This window comes from Trachemys scripta, chromosome 1 (assembly GCF_013100865.1).
Source record: "Trachemys scripta elegans isolate TJP31775 chromosome 1, CAS_Tse_1.0, whole genome shotgun sequence".
In the NCBI taxonomy this organism is placed as follows: domain Eukaryota; kingdom Metazoa; phylum Chordata; order Testudines; family Emydidae; genus Trachemys; species Trachemys scripta.
In genome coordinates, this window is record NC_048298.1 from 232,735,964 (window position 1) to 232,752,616 (window position 16,653).

Here is a 16,653-nt window from a genome sequence, read left to right on the forward strand (position 1 = left end):
TGCTTATCCATCTTCATAAAATGATTTGAGATGTATGGAAGAAATCAACTATATACTGGGGGTCCCTGTATACGTCTCCCCCTTATCCATCATTTCACATATCCATTGCTCATCAGTAGGGGAATGTGTTCCGATTAACGTTGGTCCTGATCCACATATCCGTCGCTTCACCTTTTGCGTGTTTTTTCTGTGGCTGCTTAGCACCCACCGGCAGCCAGCACCCCCCACTCCCCAGAGTCTCCTTTCTGCCAGTGGCCCTGCTCCTCCACCTCCCTCCCAGTGCCTCCTGCACACCACGAAACAGCTGTTCCCCTGTGTGCAGGAGGTGCTGAGAAGGAGGGGAAGGAGCAGGGATGGGATGCACTTGGAGGAGAGGGCGGAATTGGGTGGGAAGAGGAGGGGCGGGAGTGGCTGGGTGGAAAGAGGCAGGGTGCGCCATTATTTCTTATGGGGAAAAATTCCCTGGTATCTGTCGTTTCGATATCCATCACCCTTTTCAAGAACGCAGCCCCAAAGTATACCGGGGAACCCCTGTAAGTATTAATATTATTATTTTCACTTAGAGTAATATCGTAAAGAAGACCAAATTCAGGCTTGTTCACCTTCTCAATACAAGCGACAAAGAGTCCTGTGGCACCTTATAGACTAACAGACGTATTGGAGCATAAGCTTTCGTGGGTGAATACCCACTTCGTCATACGTCTGTTAGTCTATAAGGTGCCACAGGACTCTTCGTCACTTTTTACAGATCCAAACTAACACGGCTACCCCTCTGATACTTCTCAATACAGGCACCAGTGTTGTCCAACTGATATGTTTGATGGGATAAATTAATAAAATTGGAAATACATTTATATTTCATAAAATTGGGAATTAATATTCTTTAAGGCAATCTATGATGTACAGCAAATCAAAATGAATGCCACATCAGCTCACTTTGACCTTTTGTGTCCAGTTATTAAATAAAGCTTTACATCATAATAGATTGTATTACAACACATTTCATCAGTCTGGAAAAAAAAGAATACAAATAATAGAATATGTGTAAGACAACGTTGGAAAGTTTTACTTATGGTAGGAACTTGCATGACTTTAGATCCACTGTAGTCAATGGCAACACCCCTGCCCCCATTGACTTCAGTGGTAGCAAGATCAAGATTTGTTGAGCCTTGGGCATAAATGATTTGTAAATTAATAGTTCCCAAGGTAATAGGATAACTTTAACTTCAAATAACTGTTTCATGACACTTTCCATGGTTCTGTTAGTAGAACACACCATTCTAATCCAGGACTAATCCCTTAATAAAAGTTGCTTTACTTTCTTTTATAATTGAACCACATTCACTGCACAGGCCTCTTTGTAGTGCGACAAAGTAAATAGTATCAGTGATTCTAAAGAAAAGGAAATACTGACATAGAATCTGTTTGATTGAAAAATGCATTTACTTTCATGTGTCTAAGTTGTCCAGTGTAAAAGGGCCATTGCTGTAAAAGAATATCACACTTACATTTTGCACTATTCTAACTTTATAAATATATATCAGGTTTGCAGTAAATATCTCTTCTAACAACCTGCAGATGTGGCATTGGTTAGATATACTAATTGTGTAAAATCTTATCCAGACACTGAAAAAACATTTACCACTCAGCTGTGGGTTTTTCTGCTATGGGTTTGATGTTGGTTGGCAGTGGGAGCCTTTTTCACTTTCTTTCCCCAAACACGCCTGTGTAAGATCCAGAACGATTGCTGACAGCAGTGATCCTGTGGTGGGGTAGCTAGCTTATCCAAAATAAAAGGGTTCTCTGGGGCTGATCCTCTGCTGGGGTAAATTGTCATAGCTCCCTTGACTTCACTGCTTCCCAGGATGGGAAATCAATGGAGTTTTGCCTGAGTAAGGATTGGAGGATTTGGTGCATTGTGCCATATCGGCACCCGTTCTTGGGCATGTTCCGTGTACTCATGTTGTGCCATATATTCTTGGGAATGCTCACTTGGCATCAAAAGAGAAGGGTGCTGGTAGGGCTTTCTCGGTGAGGGACTTGGAATTTAGGAATTCATTCCCTTGTTATATTCAGTTGGCCTTCAGGGCATTTTTAGAAGGGCTAACATTTATGCAGCAGGGACTGGGACCTGTGGCTGCAGGGATTTGATTCTCTTTCTGGTTTTGGAGACTGCTTTCGTTATACAGAGTTGCAGTTGAATATGTATAGGGGGCTGAGTGCCTTGGATAGGTGCTATTAAATATTGTATATAAATCTGAATAAATAAGTAAAGCAATTGAAGACTTAATCTAGCATAATTAACTGAAGCTAATTGTAAAATATTCCCTTTTAAAGCAAACCGAATTTACAACAAAAGTTTTCATTCAAGTTGGGATTTTGTGTGTGTTCTCTTTCCTGCTAATGGCAAGAGAAATGTTCACTGCCAAATTTACACATTGGAAGTGCTTGTAACTATGTGCTGTAATCCAGCCCAAGTGGAATGATGAGGGCGCTGCAACTTCATCTCCCTTCCACTGTTGTTGATGCACCAACTGCAATAATATTTCAAGTCACTCCCTGTCTCTCTCTGGATAGTTAGGGGAAGGTCAGCTATTTTTGACTGGCCACGCCTTGATAGAGAAACAGAGTAAAGCTCTTCCATCAATGTCCTAAAATAGAAGGGCCTTTCCATCTGTCAGGCTGAAGTCAGCCTTGTGGAACACAAATCTGGGAACACAAAATCAACCCACCAGGCACAGGGAAAAACAGAAAGGCAAGGAAAGAGAAATTTCTTCAAACACTGGCTGCATTCTCCAACCAGCACCTATTGTCCACTTGCCTAATTTTTTACTTTGAGAGGGTTGATTTTTAAAATAATAAAAAAAAATATTCAGATTCATTTGGAAACAAATCAACGATGAAACTGAGTGTGGGGATATTTTTTGGAGGCTTCTTCGGGGCGCTGGGAGTTTTGCTCTTTTTGGTGGCCTTTGGGACAGATTACTGGCTTCTTGCTACAGAAGTTGGAAGATGTTCAGAAGGTCCAAACAATACCACGGTTAGTATGTATATTTTTTCTTCAGAATAATAGCTGGCATTAGTTTCACAGATGTGAAAATTTCTTCTTCACGTAGAAAGAACATACTGTATGTTTGACTCTGGTGTTTATGGGCCTGATCCAAAGCCTACTGCAGTTAGTGGATTTTTATTGATTTAATTTGGCTTTGATCAGACCCATTGTGCTCAGAACCACAAGAAGCAATCTGAGCTTTTGACAAAGGAGCTATAATTGTACAGGTTTTATTTAAATAATCTGCATTCAGGTAAGATGCGTTTTCTTATTATTTTCAACTAAAAACCTATATTTGATGGGATTTGATTCTGTTAGCTACCTGAAAAATGCCTGGACTGTGCTCATGCATTCAGGCTACAAAGATTGTGTTTGTTTTGCGCAGGAGGAGAAGGTCACTTTCCACCATGAAGGTTTCTTCTGGAGGTGCTGGTTTGCTGGAGATGTAGAAGAGGACACTAACAATATTTGGAAATTCTGGTACAGTAAGTGTAGTTTATATTTTTACATTACCTTTACCATATTGATGCAAAGGCTGAAATTCTTTTTTTGGTCATCTGGTGCAATATCAATCTATCTATCTATCTATATGCTATTATCTCATAAATAAGGACTCTCTCTCACACACACACACGATTCTGTCCCCCAAAATGATTGCTTTTACTGCTCTGGCAGTGCAAATCACTCTTACAGCTGCCCTAATTGGGCATTCTCCCTAGGTTGAGGAATTCCCAGATGGCATGGAGCTGGTAACCCTTACTCGGGCAAAACCCTCACTGAGGTTAATGGGGCTTTTGCCTGAATAAGAACTTGGAGGCTGTACCCACAGAATTCAGTCTGCCACTTTAGAGAATGTGTTTAAAAGTGTTCTACTCAGCACAAATACAACTCATGATCATATAAATACTAGACATTAATGTTTAGGCTTTTTTTCCCCCTAGCCAACCAATCGCCATCTAAGAATTGCACACATGCCTACCTTTCTCCATTTCCTTTTATCCGAGATGAACACAACTCAACCTCCTATGACTCTGCAATCAGTAAGTATTTTCTTGGCTTCAAATGTATATAGTGCCTATAGTTTCAGGAAAACAATTTGTATACTTCAGTATGAAGTAGCTTTATCATTTCACGCAGTTTAATTAATGGAGCTTTGGAATGTCGTAGTCCATATGATTTTAAACTGTGTTTGGAAGTAAAAATGTAAGTAAAAATTCTATCATTTCATTTCACCAGGACTGGACTGCTCATTTCTGGAAGCCATAATATTTAGGATACTATTCAGCAAAGACTTAAGCACATGCTTAACATTAACCATGTGACTAGTCCATAGAAGTCAATGGGACTACTCACAACCTTAAAGCTAAGCATGGACTTAAGGCCTTTGCTGGAGAGGGGGCATAGTTTGCAAATGTAAAATTTCCTTTTTAAGTGTGTGTTTTTCAGTTTTCCCAATAAACAAAATATCTTCCCCCAAAATTCTTAAAATTCAATATAAAAGAACCATTTAGTGTCTTCAAAGAGCAAATTTATCTTAAACTTCACTAAACTTAGAGTCAGTCTCATAGAATTAGGTTGTCCATGTGATGAATTATCTTATTGCATTTATTTGTGCTTTTCTCTGATTGGTTGAGTTAGTGCTTCCCTCCAGAACGATGTTTTTTGTTCCTGTGTCTTTGTGTTGGGGTTTATAATGGGGATTGATCACTGCTGGGTCTAGAGATCAGCTCTTGCTTGGTCTGGCACTCCCTTCCATTGGTTCCCTGCCCCGTGTCCCCCATCCCCCATGGGATTTGAGGCGCTCCCTCTCCGTGACTCGACCTTCCAGCCAGATCACTATTTAGTCCTCCACTTCCAGGGTGTCATCGTCCCACTGAACAAGTTGTCCATATGCCAAGTCCAGGTCCACTGGCTGGTAGGGAAACCCTGGCTCACCACCATCTCCAGGTTCCATTCCAGGGACTCGATGCCTAGCAACCACCATCTGCTCAATTTGAGACCCTGTTGCTATTTCCCTCGGCACCTTCCTACCTCACTTCTTTGTCTTCTGCCCCACCTCAGGATTTACCAATGTGAGCTTCTTCTATTTGCAGTGGCTACCCCACCCCTCTCGGCTTCTTGCCACTCTATAGTCCAGGGTTTACTCTCCCCATAGATCTCCTTCTCTCTCGCCAATTCCCTTTCTCTCTCTGGAGTGAGTGTAGAGCTCCTCCCTATAGATCCGTCCTGCTCTCAACTTCCTGGCATTATATAAGCCACAGCCTGTTCCTGTCCAGCTGGGCTTCATCTTCAATTAAACCTTGTCCCTGGTTCTCCTCTGGGTGCAGCCTATAAGGTCAATTGGCCTTATTTAACCAGCTCATGCCTTGTGTGGGATGGTGGACATATACCAGCTTGTGGGGGAGAATATGGGTACCTTCTATCCTGGAGTTGCTGAATTTGAGCCTGCAAGTCACCTTGCTCCATCTCTGGGTCACCCACCATGAGAAGCAGTTTACTCTTCTCTTCCATGGTGTTCTGGTACTTCTGCTAACACTCTAAGGCTTGTGAAACCACTTGCATGGCTTGCTCTACAGCTACCAACTTCTCTTGTAACTCCTGCCCTTGGTCTGCTCTCCCTCAGCACTCTTTCCCTCAGAGTCTGAGTTCCCCACTGTCTTGGTTAGTCTCTGTATTTATCCTAGTATCATTCAGTTTTATCTTCATGGGACCATTTCTTCCTTCCAGTTCCTTCCCACTTTTCGTCATTACAGACCTGTTGGCCTTCTCTACTACTGCTACTACTACGCCCTTATTGAGGGCAACTGGCTCTTCCTTTCTTGAAACCTTGCCCTTTTCCTAGCTATGTTTTACCTTCTCATGAGGATTATGCCTCCTCACATGTCCCAATTCCCCACAGGAAAAAACAGGCACCTCTCCTTCCTGCTCTCGCAACAGGTGGGACTCTTAGTCTGTCCTGCATTCCTCCCTTCAGGACAAACCCTCTTGTCATGAACTAGGTAGGGGGATTCCCTTTTTTAAGTGTCCCCCCTGCCCATAGACATAACACTCTCTTGTCAGGCCTCCAGCCTCCTGGCCCTGAGATCTCTTTTCGGTTCCCTTCTGCAACCTCTGAAAATTTCTTCTTGCAGGATCTTAAATAAATATTGCTGCTGTTCTGCCAGCTTTGCCAAATAGCTCTGCAGGTATAACGGTGCTTCCCACTGACTCTGTTGGTTCTCCAGGACCTGCGTAAGTAGTACCTGGATCCCCTTTCATTGTTTTTTTTTTTTTTGTCTCCCTTAACCAGAAGCATAAACTCAAGGGTCCCACTTGGGAGGGTGTATTTGCCTTCTCCTTCTGCAAAAAAGGCTTCTGCACACTGCAGCTACAGTGTCTCTTTCTAATATGGTGTCTCATCCTCCCCTTGTATTGGCGGTGACTGCCATGCCCATATGCTTCACCAGATTTGTAACAAGGTACAACTCACCACTGGGGGCACCTCCTCATGGCTGGATCTGGGAACTGGCTCTTGCCTGGTCTGGCAACCCCTTCCATTGGTTCCTCACACCATGGCCTCTCTTTCTCTCTCTGGGACTTCGGGTGTTCCTCTTTGTGCCTCCACTCTCTGGCCAGTCACTATTTAGTCCTCCCCTTCTGGAGTGTCAAAATCCTAATGGATAAGCTGTCGGTATGCCACGTAAGACAGTCTTCCGGTCCAAGTCCAGGTCCAGTGCCATTTTCCCAGTGACTGCTAGGGGAATCTGGGTCCGCCCTCCGTCTTCAGGTTCCAGCCCAGGGACACTATGCCTAGCAACCATGGTCTGCTCAATCTCAGACCCTGTTGTCGTTTCCCTGTGTGCCTTCCCACCTCACTTCTCTATCTCCTGGTCCCCTCAGGATTTGCCAGCCTGAGCTTTCTCTGATCACAGTAGCCGCTCCTCTCTGCTTCTTGCCAGACTCTAGTTCTAGGATCCCAGCGTTTACTCTCCTCTTAGAACTCCTCCCTAGCCAACTTCCTTTCTGTCTAGGGAGTGACTGCAGAGCCCCTCCCTGCAGCTTCCTCCTGCTCGCCACTTCCTAGCTTTATACTACCCCCAGCCTGCACCTGCCCAGATGGACTTCATCTTCAGTTAGACTTTATCAGTCCTTGGCTCTCCTTCAGATGCAGCCTACCAGGTTAATTGGCCCTTTTTAACCTGCTCAGGCCTTTTGTGAGGTGGACACCCCATCAGAGTCTTACTGATATGTTTGTCATGTATACAGTGTAAGATTTCAAAACATATACTCTCCTAAAGTGAGATATATGAAATAATAACATTGGGATATTGTACTAGATTAACTCTAACATACTTTAGTAAGGACATTATTTTCTGCACCATGATTGGAAAACTGAGTTTGTACAAATGCCATTTAAAACAAATTGGGCCAATTGGTGTGACATTGATGTCAAAGGTCAAATCAAGGATTTTATGGAATCTAGGGGGAATTATTTTTCAAATGATCTATGGCTGGACATCTTTCAGTCTCATAATGTATAGATACATGACTGCTGTATATCCTTGAACTTGCTCTATCCCTATTAGTAAGTGTTTTCAGGATTTGATTCTTGTCGCATATACTGCTTACCTAGGAAAATAACTTGTACTGTCAACAGTTCTGTTGATCTTTTAAAAATATTAACTAATAGTCCAGGAGGAGGTCAAATGTGGCCAATCAAGGTCATAGGTCAAACCCATGACTTTGCAGCACACCAGAGAAATTTGTCTTTCCAATGTTGTGGAACCTTCCTCTCCTAATAATCTAGGAGGAGTTTGCATCCAACCAGTCATTCATAAATTCATAAGGAATCCCCAAATTACATTATATGATTATACAGAAGTGGACAAACAAAGAATAAGAATGGGAGAAAGGAACATCATCAACATTTCTTATTAATTTTAGTTAATATTTGCCAATAGATCCATTGCTCAAATATAATTTACCTAGCAATATTTCATATTAGGAGATTAAAAACAGGGAAAATTGTACTATAGGCGATGTCCCAGGAACTCTATATTCAGATCCATCCCTACTATACAAATAGAAACAGTTGGATTGCTTTGGAGCTCATTAAAATTCTGGTAAGAAAGAGATTGTTTCGGCATCCAGTTCATGCCACACAAGTTCATTTTCAGCATCTGAGTCTAATTTTTTATTAGAGCAGATATTTATATTCAAGAATACTTTATCATGATCATAATGACTCCCTTTGCTATTTAATGCCTTTTTACATTATCATCATTTTTGCTAGTACAGAAATTTACTCATCTTTAGTCTAGCACTCTCCTATCTACAGTATTTTAGTAGAACAAGCTTTTGACAATGTGCAGGATCAGCATTTGTTAAATTAAGAAATACTAGAAGTGTATCCTTTTATTCTTAACATACCCTGGGTGAAATCTTAGCTCTGATGAAGTGAATAGCAAAACTCCTGTTGATTTCAATAGAGCCAGGATTTCACCTACACCTCTACCCTGATATAGCGCGACCCGATATAACACGAATTCGGATATAACGCGGTAAAGCAGTGTTCCGGGGAGGCGGGGCTGCGCACTCTGGTGGATCAAAGCAAGTTCAATATAACATGGTAAGATTTTTTGGCTCCCGAGGACAGCGTTATATGGAGGTAGAGGTGTATTACTTTTTGTATCCGTTTGGCAGTGTCCAATATTGTATCTCAACTAACCATACAACAAAAGGAAACTATTAAAATATTGATATTATTGCTTCCCTTTATTTGTTCTTCTACTGTTTGTTGATGGTCCCAGCTTACCTTCACCTCAACCTTAAGGTTGCAAAACAAATTCTATTATAACCCCCATTTTCACATGTTTAACTTTCTCAAACGTTCACCCTTGGAGGTAAAATCTTCCACAGTTTGTCTCTTCCTGAAGGTGAACTATTTTTCACCTTATTTGAACTGTGAAACTGTGAGGGGTAAAAAAAAGAATCACTTTTCCTTCTGAAAAAAATTCTAGCCACCCCTTTTGTAACATGCGTATTGCAAAAGAGATGCTCTAAACTCAAACAAAAATTATGGGATTGATGCAGGAATGACTGGGTGATGTTCTATGGCCTGTGTTATGCAGGAGGTCAGATTAGATTATTTCAGTGGTCCCTTCTTGCCTGAAAATCTATGAATCTGAGTAAAAACAACAACTGACGTTTTAAAGCTAAAACATGTGTGAAAAAAATATAATATGTATGCAATTTTCAAAGGTGCCTAAGTTTTTCTCTAAACTATTTATTTTTCAAACCAAGTAAAGGCAAAGGATTTGGCCCTGTATGTGCTATTTGACTTCAATGGGCTTTGCATCATATCGGAACAATTTGGCGCTAGCTGCGGGCGGTAGTGGAAACCCTAATCGTCGTGCTTTTCCGGTCCCACACTGAGATCGGTTATTTGGGAAAATCATTTCCAGTTAAAGCTGCTCAGGCAGAGGAAAGAAAACAGTCTACCAAGGCCAAGGAGTTTCTAACCCTGGAAGATTTCAATAGCACACAAGGCCAAATTCCCTGCTGGGGTAACTCTGTTAACTTCAGTGAAAATTTGTCCCAAAGCATTTAGGGGCAACAGTAAAAGGGGCCTCAATCCACCCTCCATTTGTTTGCTTATTCCTTCGCACGCTCAGTTTTTAAGCTGCAATGCTTGTATGCTCAGGTGACAGTGATCAAAATTGCACATGCAGATGGAGGCCTTAGAGCAGGGGTCGGCAACCTCTGGCACACGGCTCGCCAGGGTAAGCACCCTGGCGGGCCGGGCCAGTTTGTTTACCTGCTGCGTCGGCAGGTTCAGCCGATCGCGGCTCCCACTGGCCACGGTTCGCTGCTCCAGGCCAATGGGGGCTGTGGGAAGCAGCGCAGGCCGAGGATGTGGGCCAGTGGGAGCCACGATCGGCCGAACCTGCCGATGCAGCAGGTAAACAAACTGGCCCGGCCCACCAGGGTGCTTACCCTGGCAAGCTGCATGCCAGAGGTTGCCGACCCCTGCCTTAGAGTTTATGGCTGTCTTTAAACACTGCTAGATACATTTCAAATACAAGTTTACAAAACATCAGGCACAGAGCCCAATTCATTCTGCTGCTGAAACTCAGGCTGAAATACCCTCACTCAGTGGACAACTCCGGTAGAGATGTGGTAACTCAAGCCACGAATCTTGGCTTTTTCGGAGATTTAAATGTACATTGTGGTGTTCCTGGTTTTCTTGCATTGTTGCCCACACATACATGATCAGCTTTTAACAGTTAGAGTCACAGCTTCAAAACTGTAACTTGTTACACTTTATACAGTCACCACTATTTTGTGCTACTTTTCACGTTCACTTTTGTAAACACCATATGTCTTTCGGAGGTAGAATGACAGTTTACAAAGACAGTGTGCAGATAATAGGCAAACACCTACAGACTCTTGCTGTGCTGCCATTGGATCCACTTGCACTGAATTTCATAAAATAGTAAAAGTTACAAACGAACAATGAAAGAAAACCAAAATTATTCTGTGAATAAATAAATGAATAAATCATCAAAACACATTAATCAGAAACACGCATACTCATTTGTAGCCACATAATTCTCATGATATTAGTGGGAACTGCACAGATAACACTGCACACTACTTTGAAAAAGTAAGGATGTGGTATTAAAATAGTAATGTATTGATATCATTATTAATGTATTGTATCTCATTACTTATACCAGATCACTTAACACCAACGTTCAAGTAGTATCTACTATGTTGTCGAATAACTTTTGCTACAATGTGTTTTTTGAAGTAAAGAAATATTATTATTTTTTCAAATCTGGAACTGATTGTGCAGGTCTTGCAATGCAAATAGTCCTGATTTGCATATGTAATCCCATTGGCCTCTTTGGGACTATTCCCAAGAATGAGGGTTGCAAGACTTGGTCCCTAGTCAAGACATTAATTTGATTTTAAAATTGATGTTTTCCAATTGATTTGCAAATAAAGAGCCATTCCTCAGCTGTTGTAAATTGGCATAGCTCCTTTGAAGCCAACTCAGAAAGCCACTGAATTTCATGAATTTACACTGATTTATACCAGCTGAATAATCTGACCTGTAGCCCTTAGTAGTTTTTTTCCTGATCCCATCTGACCATTTATATTTTGTGTTTTGTACAGTACTGAGCACACACGGTCAACACTTAACATATAATACATAATTATATGGATGCAGATGTCTGTAGAGATGAGGAGAATTTCAGTTTTTTCAACTATTATGTTTTAATGACTGAATCAAATTTTTGGCAGGTGTGTTGCTGTTTTGAGACTAACCTAATAGAACTAGCATACATTTCTAGTCGGTTAGTCTGTGAAATATTAGCCATGGCATTTGAAAATAATAATTTCTTATGTTACCTCTAGGGTTTCTATCTCCAGAGCAAGAATTGATAATACAGGCACATATTTGAGCCCAACAGCTTGCAGTGTAGTACGTTAATAAAGGAAACCTTCCAGCTATACATTTCCAGGGAGAAATATTTAACAGAGAAATGTATCAGCAGCATGAAAATTGTGTTTGTTTTACTGTTAAGACTCAGTGTTTTTGTTTGTTTGTTTGTTTGTTTGTTTGTTTGTTTGTTTGTTTGTTTGTTTAAAGAAGTAATTATTACTCAGGGGTAATTGCTAGTAATGGAAATCTTATGAGAAAAAACTGTCTGGCAAGATTTACGGTGTTTCCAGCTGGGTTTCAGATAGGATGGGCCCAATACTCAGAGGATGGACCCAACTGATCTCCCTTACATTGTTTTGACTTCAGAGGAGCCACTCCTGATTTACACTGCTGTATCAGGCCCTCTACTTCTAGCTTTTATTTTATTTTATATTTTTTGGGAGGGACATCTTGATACTTCTGTCCCTGGCAGAACACAAGAAGGTAAAGAAAAAACGGTTTAGTTCAGGGTTGGAGTTTGTGGGTTAATGTTCAGGTCAATTCTTATCCAAATCAGTTAGCACACTTTTATCATGGTTACATACACCTGTACCCACACACATGTCAAAAAGGCTTTTGGCTTTACATTATTTTAATAAATGTATCTTTTGCTTTAAATTGTTGCTTTCTATAGACTATCAGAAATGTATTTGGTATGTTCTCTGAATGGACCAAATTTTAAGGCATTTGCAGCTAGAGTTGTAGGTGATGCAGAAAGATAAATACAATAATTGGTATGGTTTCATGAATTTGGTATTAACATCTCTAGCTAGAGTTCTGTTCACACCCTTGTTACAGTTGTGTCCTCAGCTAGCCTATGCCTGAATATCTTATTTTATAGTTTCTGGGGTATGCATCACCCTTGCACATGATGGGTGTGCTGTGGACTATTCAAGTCCTGATTCTCAGCTGCATAACATTTCACAATATATTTGTCACCAGTGATACTTTGGATGCCCTCTTTCTTTGCAAAATCCTCTCACATCCTTTGATGTAAGCTTTAAAACATGTGAGAGTAATGCGTAATGAAGCCAATATGATCATGTCCTATCATGTTTCTCTACATCATTGACACTGTTGTACTGCTGTAGTTATATTAGGGACCACCCTTTAAGTCTTTCTAGATCAAACATACCACTACTTTTCTTCTCTATCTATAGCACAGGTACATAATGCATTAAAATACCAGATCATGAATTCCTTTGCTAGCAGGGGTAGGGAGCTATTTCTCCCAGCTACCACGGGAACCATTTCTCAACATTCAGTTCACTGCTGAAGACCAGCCACGTCAGCTAATTAATAAATGATGTAGAGAAGCTCCGAAGGGAATCCCCTTAATCCTCAGTTGGAAAGTTGATGGTCAGGGTTTTGTAAATAAAGAGGGCTAATAAGGGAACAAGAGAATCAACCTGAGTGTTTCACTAGTGACTGAAGATGTTCTTCTTCAGGAAAAACAAATAAAAAGACAAAATTACCTGCCAAGCAATTTTGAAAACTGGTAACACATGAAAATGTTTATGTTTCTGTGCTCTATTCTGAATGGAGCAGAGCAGACAGCTTGTTCTCCTGTTTTGTTCCAAGCACTATTATATTTTCAGGCTTGCCTGACACTCCCAAGGGAAGTTGTGTGTCGAGATGAAGGGAAAGTTTGCTGAACTGATTTATGGACCTGTTCAGTTTTAAATTATTGCACCATGAAGCGGTGGTATCTAAGATAAATACTGTTGATAGGGTTACCTCAGAATGTGCAGTATTCCCTTGTACTTTCGTACTTTGACTGTAGGAAATGCCTTAAATACTACAAGTACAGTACTGAAGTTAGCTAACTCAATACATCTGGGAAATTAATTTACATAGGATCTGATTCTCTCACCCTGGCTACAGTTGAGTAGTACCTTACTTTGAGCCAGAACATAGCCTATCCTAAGCACTGTCTCAAGGGAGTAGAAGGAGTGTAAGACTCCCCTTTAATATCTTGCACGGGTGCACAATACTATCGCCTCTTGCAAGCAGTCTCCCCAGAACTACTATGTCCCTCCTTACATAGGTGTGGAGAGGCAGGGCATGGAGAGAGCTTTGACTCTGCTCCCTTCCCTGCAACATGCCCAGCAGCACACTGGCATGTAGAGGTGTGCACGCTGCAACACTTATAGACCTGTTGCAGTTTACTCACTCCCCAAAGCAGCAGGGAGATAGAGAGATAGTGATTTGGGGAGTTATAATCTCCCTATCCCAGGCTACTTCAGGCAGCACAACAACATACTGTCTCTTTCTATGGGCTGTATTGCAAACTTAGGAGTACAGGTCTGTCGCATCTTATGCGCATTTAACATGCACGATTTCAGCTTTACACAGTTGGCAAAAACAAAACAAAAAAGAGAAAAACAACAATTTTAATACTGTACCTGTAGGGCGGGCGTTTCCGCCTGCCATTACACTCACTGTAATTTTGACTACCCAATTTTCGCTTTACTCGCTGACTACAGAACGTAACCCCAGCGTAAAATGCAACAGACCTGTAGTAGTGGTTTGACTTGTGGAGTAAGATATTATTCAGTGTGAGTAAAGACTGCATAATTTGGCCCTTAGTTTTCCCAGGCGGTTGGCAAGTTTTTACATATCACTCGTGTGCAATTTGGGAGTATTTTGTACTTTCATTTTGGACACTTGTGGTAGCCCATGTTGATGGCTAAGAATGCATTAATGCATAGTACTCACTTTATACACAATCAGTCTAAAATAAAATGGCATTGTTACATGTAAATCAAGTTTTGAAACATTTAAGTCTTGGTTCTTAGACAGGCCTCATTGCTTTGGGTTCTAAACATCTTCCAGAGTTTAAAATAATGACAAAAATGTGTGTTACATAATCAGATAAAGATACTCCCTATTCTGCCCCCAAGGGGAGTGAGTTAGGTGGGATTTGGTGTATTTATTCCTGAGATGTCAATAGATTAAGTGTTGCTGTGTGGGAAAGCAAGGTCAAAGAAGTGGGATATGCATTTGGATCTGAAGGTAGTGAGGTTCATGGTCATCCATAGTTCCCATTGGAATGTATTCCAAAGTCAGTGGTCCACCACCAAGAATGACCTGTCTCTTGCACACACAAACCCTTAGACAGCTGCAGTTGAAAAGCGGAGTTGGTGAGATCTTGGAGAATGAGAGAGTTCTTTAGTTATCCTGGGCCTAAGTGCCTAAGGACATGGAAAATGAATACTGAGATCCTAAAGTTGACTCATTGTTCAATAGGAACCCAGAGGAGCAGAAAAGTACTGGGGTAATGTTGCTGACACAGCAAGCTGCTCCATTTTGACCCATTACAGCCTTTTCAAAGGATGATGGTTTCAAGCCACCAGATATGGAATTGCAATATTCCAGTCTGGAAGTAATGAAGGAGTTCATGGACACCTGGCCAAGTCGGCATGTTGTTTCCTAGCTAGTGATAGATGAACGGATACATTTTTTGTGGCTGATGCTATGTGGGAGGCCAGTTTCAATGGACAGTACAGAAGGACTCCTAGATTTCTGACTCCCTTAAAGTCTGGGGGCAAACTTCCTTAACTAGTGGAGACATCACATAGCGACAAGCACTGTAAAGTATTTCCCTTTGACTACCAGAATAAATTAATTCTTTCTAGAGTTTAGCTTCAGCCAACTCTTTCACAGCCATATGCTGATCTTGGCTGGACATTGGGATAGCTGAATGACAGAGGGCTTCATGGATGTTGTGGAGATAAACAGTTGAGTATCATCTAAAAATTGTTGGCATTTGAGTCCATAGAGACTCACAGTTTGTCCCCATGCCATTTGTAAATACTGAATAGGCTAGGAGAGTGGTCTGAATCCTATAGAATGCCACAGTTGAGAGCTCTGGTGCCAGGAGAGAAGTTGCCTGTTACCACCTTCTGGATGCAGCCCTTCAGGAAGGAGGCACACCATTTTAGAGTGTTTCCCCAGACTAGTACCACAAATGTCATTGACAACTGAGCATTTCAATACTTCACTTCACTTTCTAGTGTGCAAAATTGGCAATTAAATTAGCAGTTTGCCATTATTTTTACAGGTGTCATAGGTAAATATTTTAAACAAAAAACCTGGATCCATATATACAAATGTATATACACACACAAACCACCTGCCACATGTAGATGTTAGCAGGATTAGTTTATAACTAATAAGATAGTTATATTATTAGAACTGGGAAAGCTTTCCTTATTCATGTGAAGGTTTTAATGAATCTGAATTAGTTACATTTGTACTCCCTTTGTGTTCATTTTCCATGAACATTTGAGCAAATCAAGGTCTGCTAGTAGAATTTTCACAGAAAGCTAATTTCAAAGCTGTCTGTATGAGTAGTTCCAGAAAGTAAATATTCAGATTACATACGGACATTTTTATGCTGAAGGTGCTTGCGTTCTTGTCCACTCAGAAAATAGAAACAATTCCATGTGACTTTTCTGACCAACCATAAAGATACAGAGGAAAGCTTCAGCCAGGTCTGTTTTTGCCAATATGTCTTTTTCTATATGTGACTTTCAAGTCTCCTGAGCCATCAACACAAAATAGTTGGGTGGTTATAGACTAGTTTAGCAGCTTAGGTTTTAAATGGGGAAGTAATGTCCAATGGGCCTGCAGATTGTGATGAAACTTCCTGAACTACCCATGTGAATATCACAATATGACACTTCTTCAAAGGCCCAAGACTGAAGGCCTTGAGAGATTTATTCCTTCAACCCCTGATTCACTGTCCATTAAGTAAGTCATGTAAGTATGTGTTTATCTTTAAATATGTGCTTAAATGCTTTACTGAACTGGGGCCCTAGTTCCCAGGAGATATCTCCATCAATGTTTATCTGTGAGGGAAGAACCCTTTGCACTGGATGTGAACCTAAAAATAGAGTTAGCTGCTCTGATAGCCACTCTAGGACAGATGATGGAAGGTCAGTCCTTTCTACCCCTGAGCTGGCCCATGGATGCTAGAGGCATATGATTCTATGATTACCTCTCTGAAGCTTTGTCTGATTAATATTTAAAGCTCGGTTAACAAGAAGGTATTAGTTAACATATTATAACTAACACATTCTAAAAGGCAGTGTATTCTTCAACACAAGCTAAGCTGGTCAAGTTAAAG

At 41.1% G+C, this 16,653-nt stretch overlaps 1 protein-coding gene across 1 annotated transcript in view; it reads left to right on the plus strand.

The window, feature by feature from the left end:
- Positions 1-2,253: 2,253 nt before the first annotated feature.
- Positions 2,254-16,653, plus strand: part of TMEM182 (transmembrane protein 182) — a 31,913-nt gene continuing 17,513 nt past the window's right edge. The window contains exons 1-3 of the mRNA XM_034758032.1: positions 2,254-3,040; positions 3,438-3,537; positions 3,994-4,092. Of these exons, the coding sequence (XP_034613923.1) occupies positions 2,900-3,040; positions 3,438-3,537; positions 3,994-4,092 (340 nt within the window). The 5' untranslated portion in view covers positions 2,254-2,899. The remainder of the gene's footprint in view (positions 3,041-3,437; positions 3,538-3,993; positions 4,093-16,653) is intronic.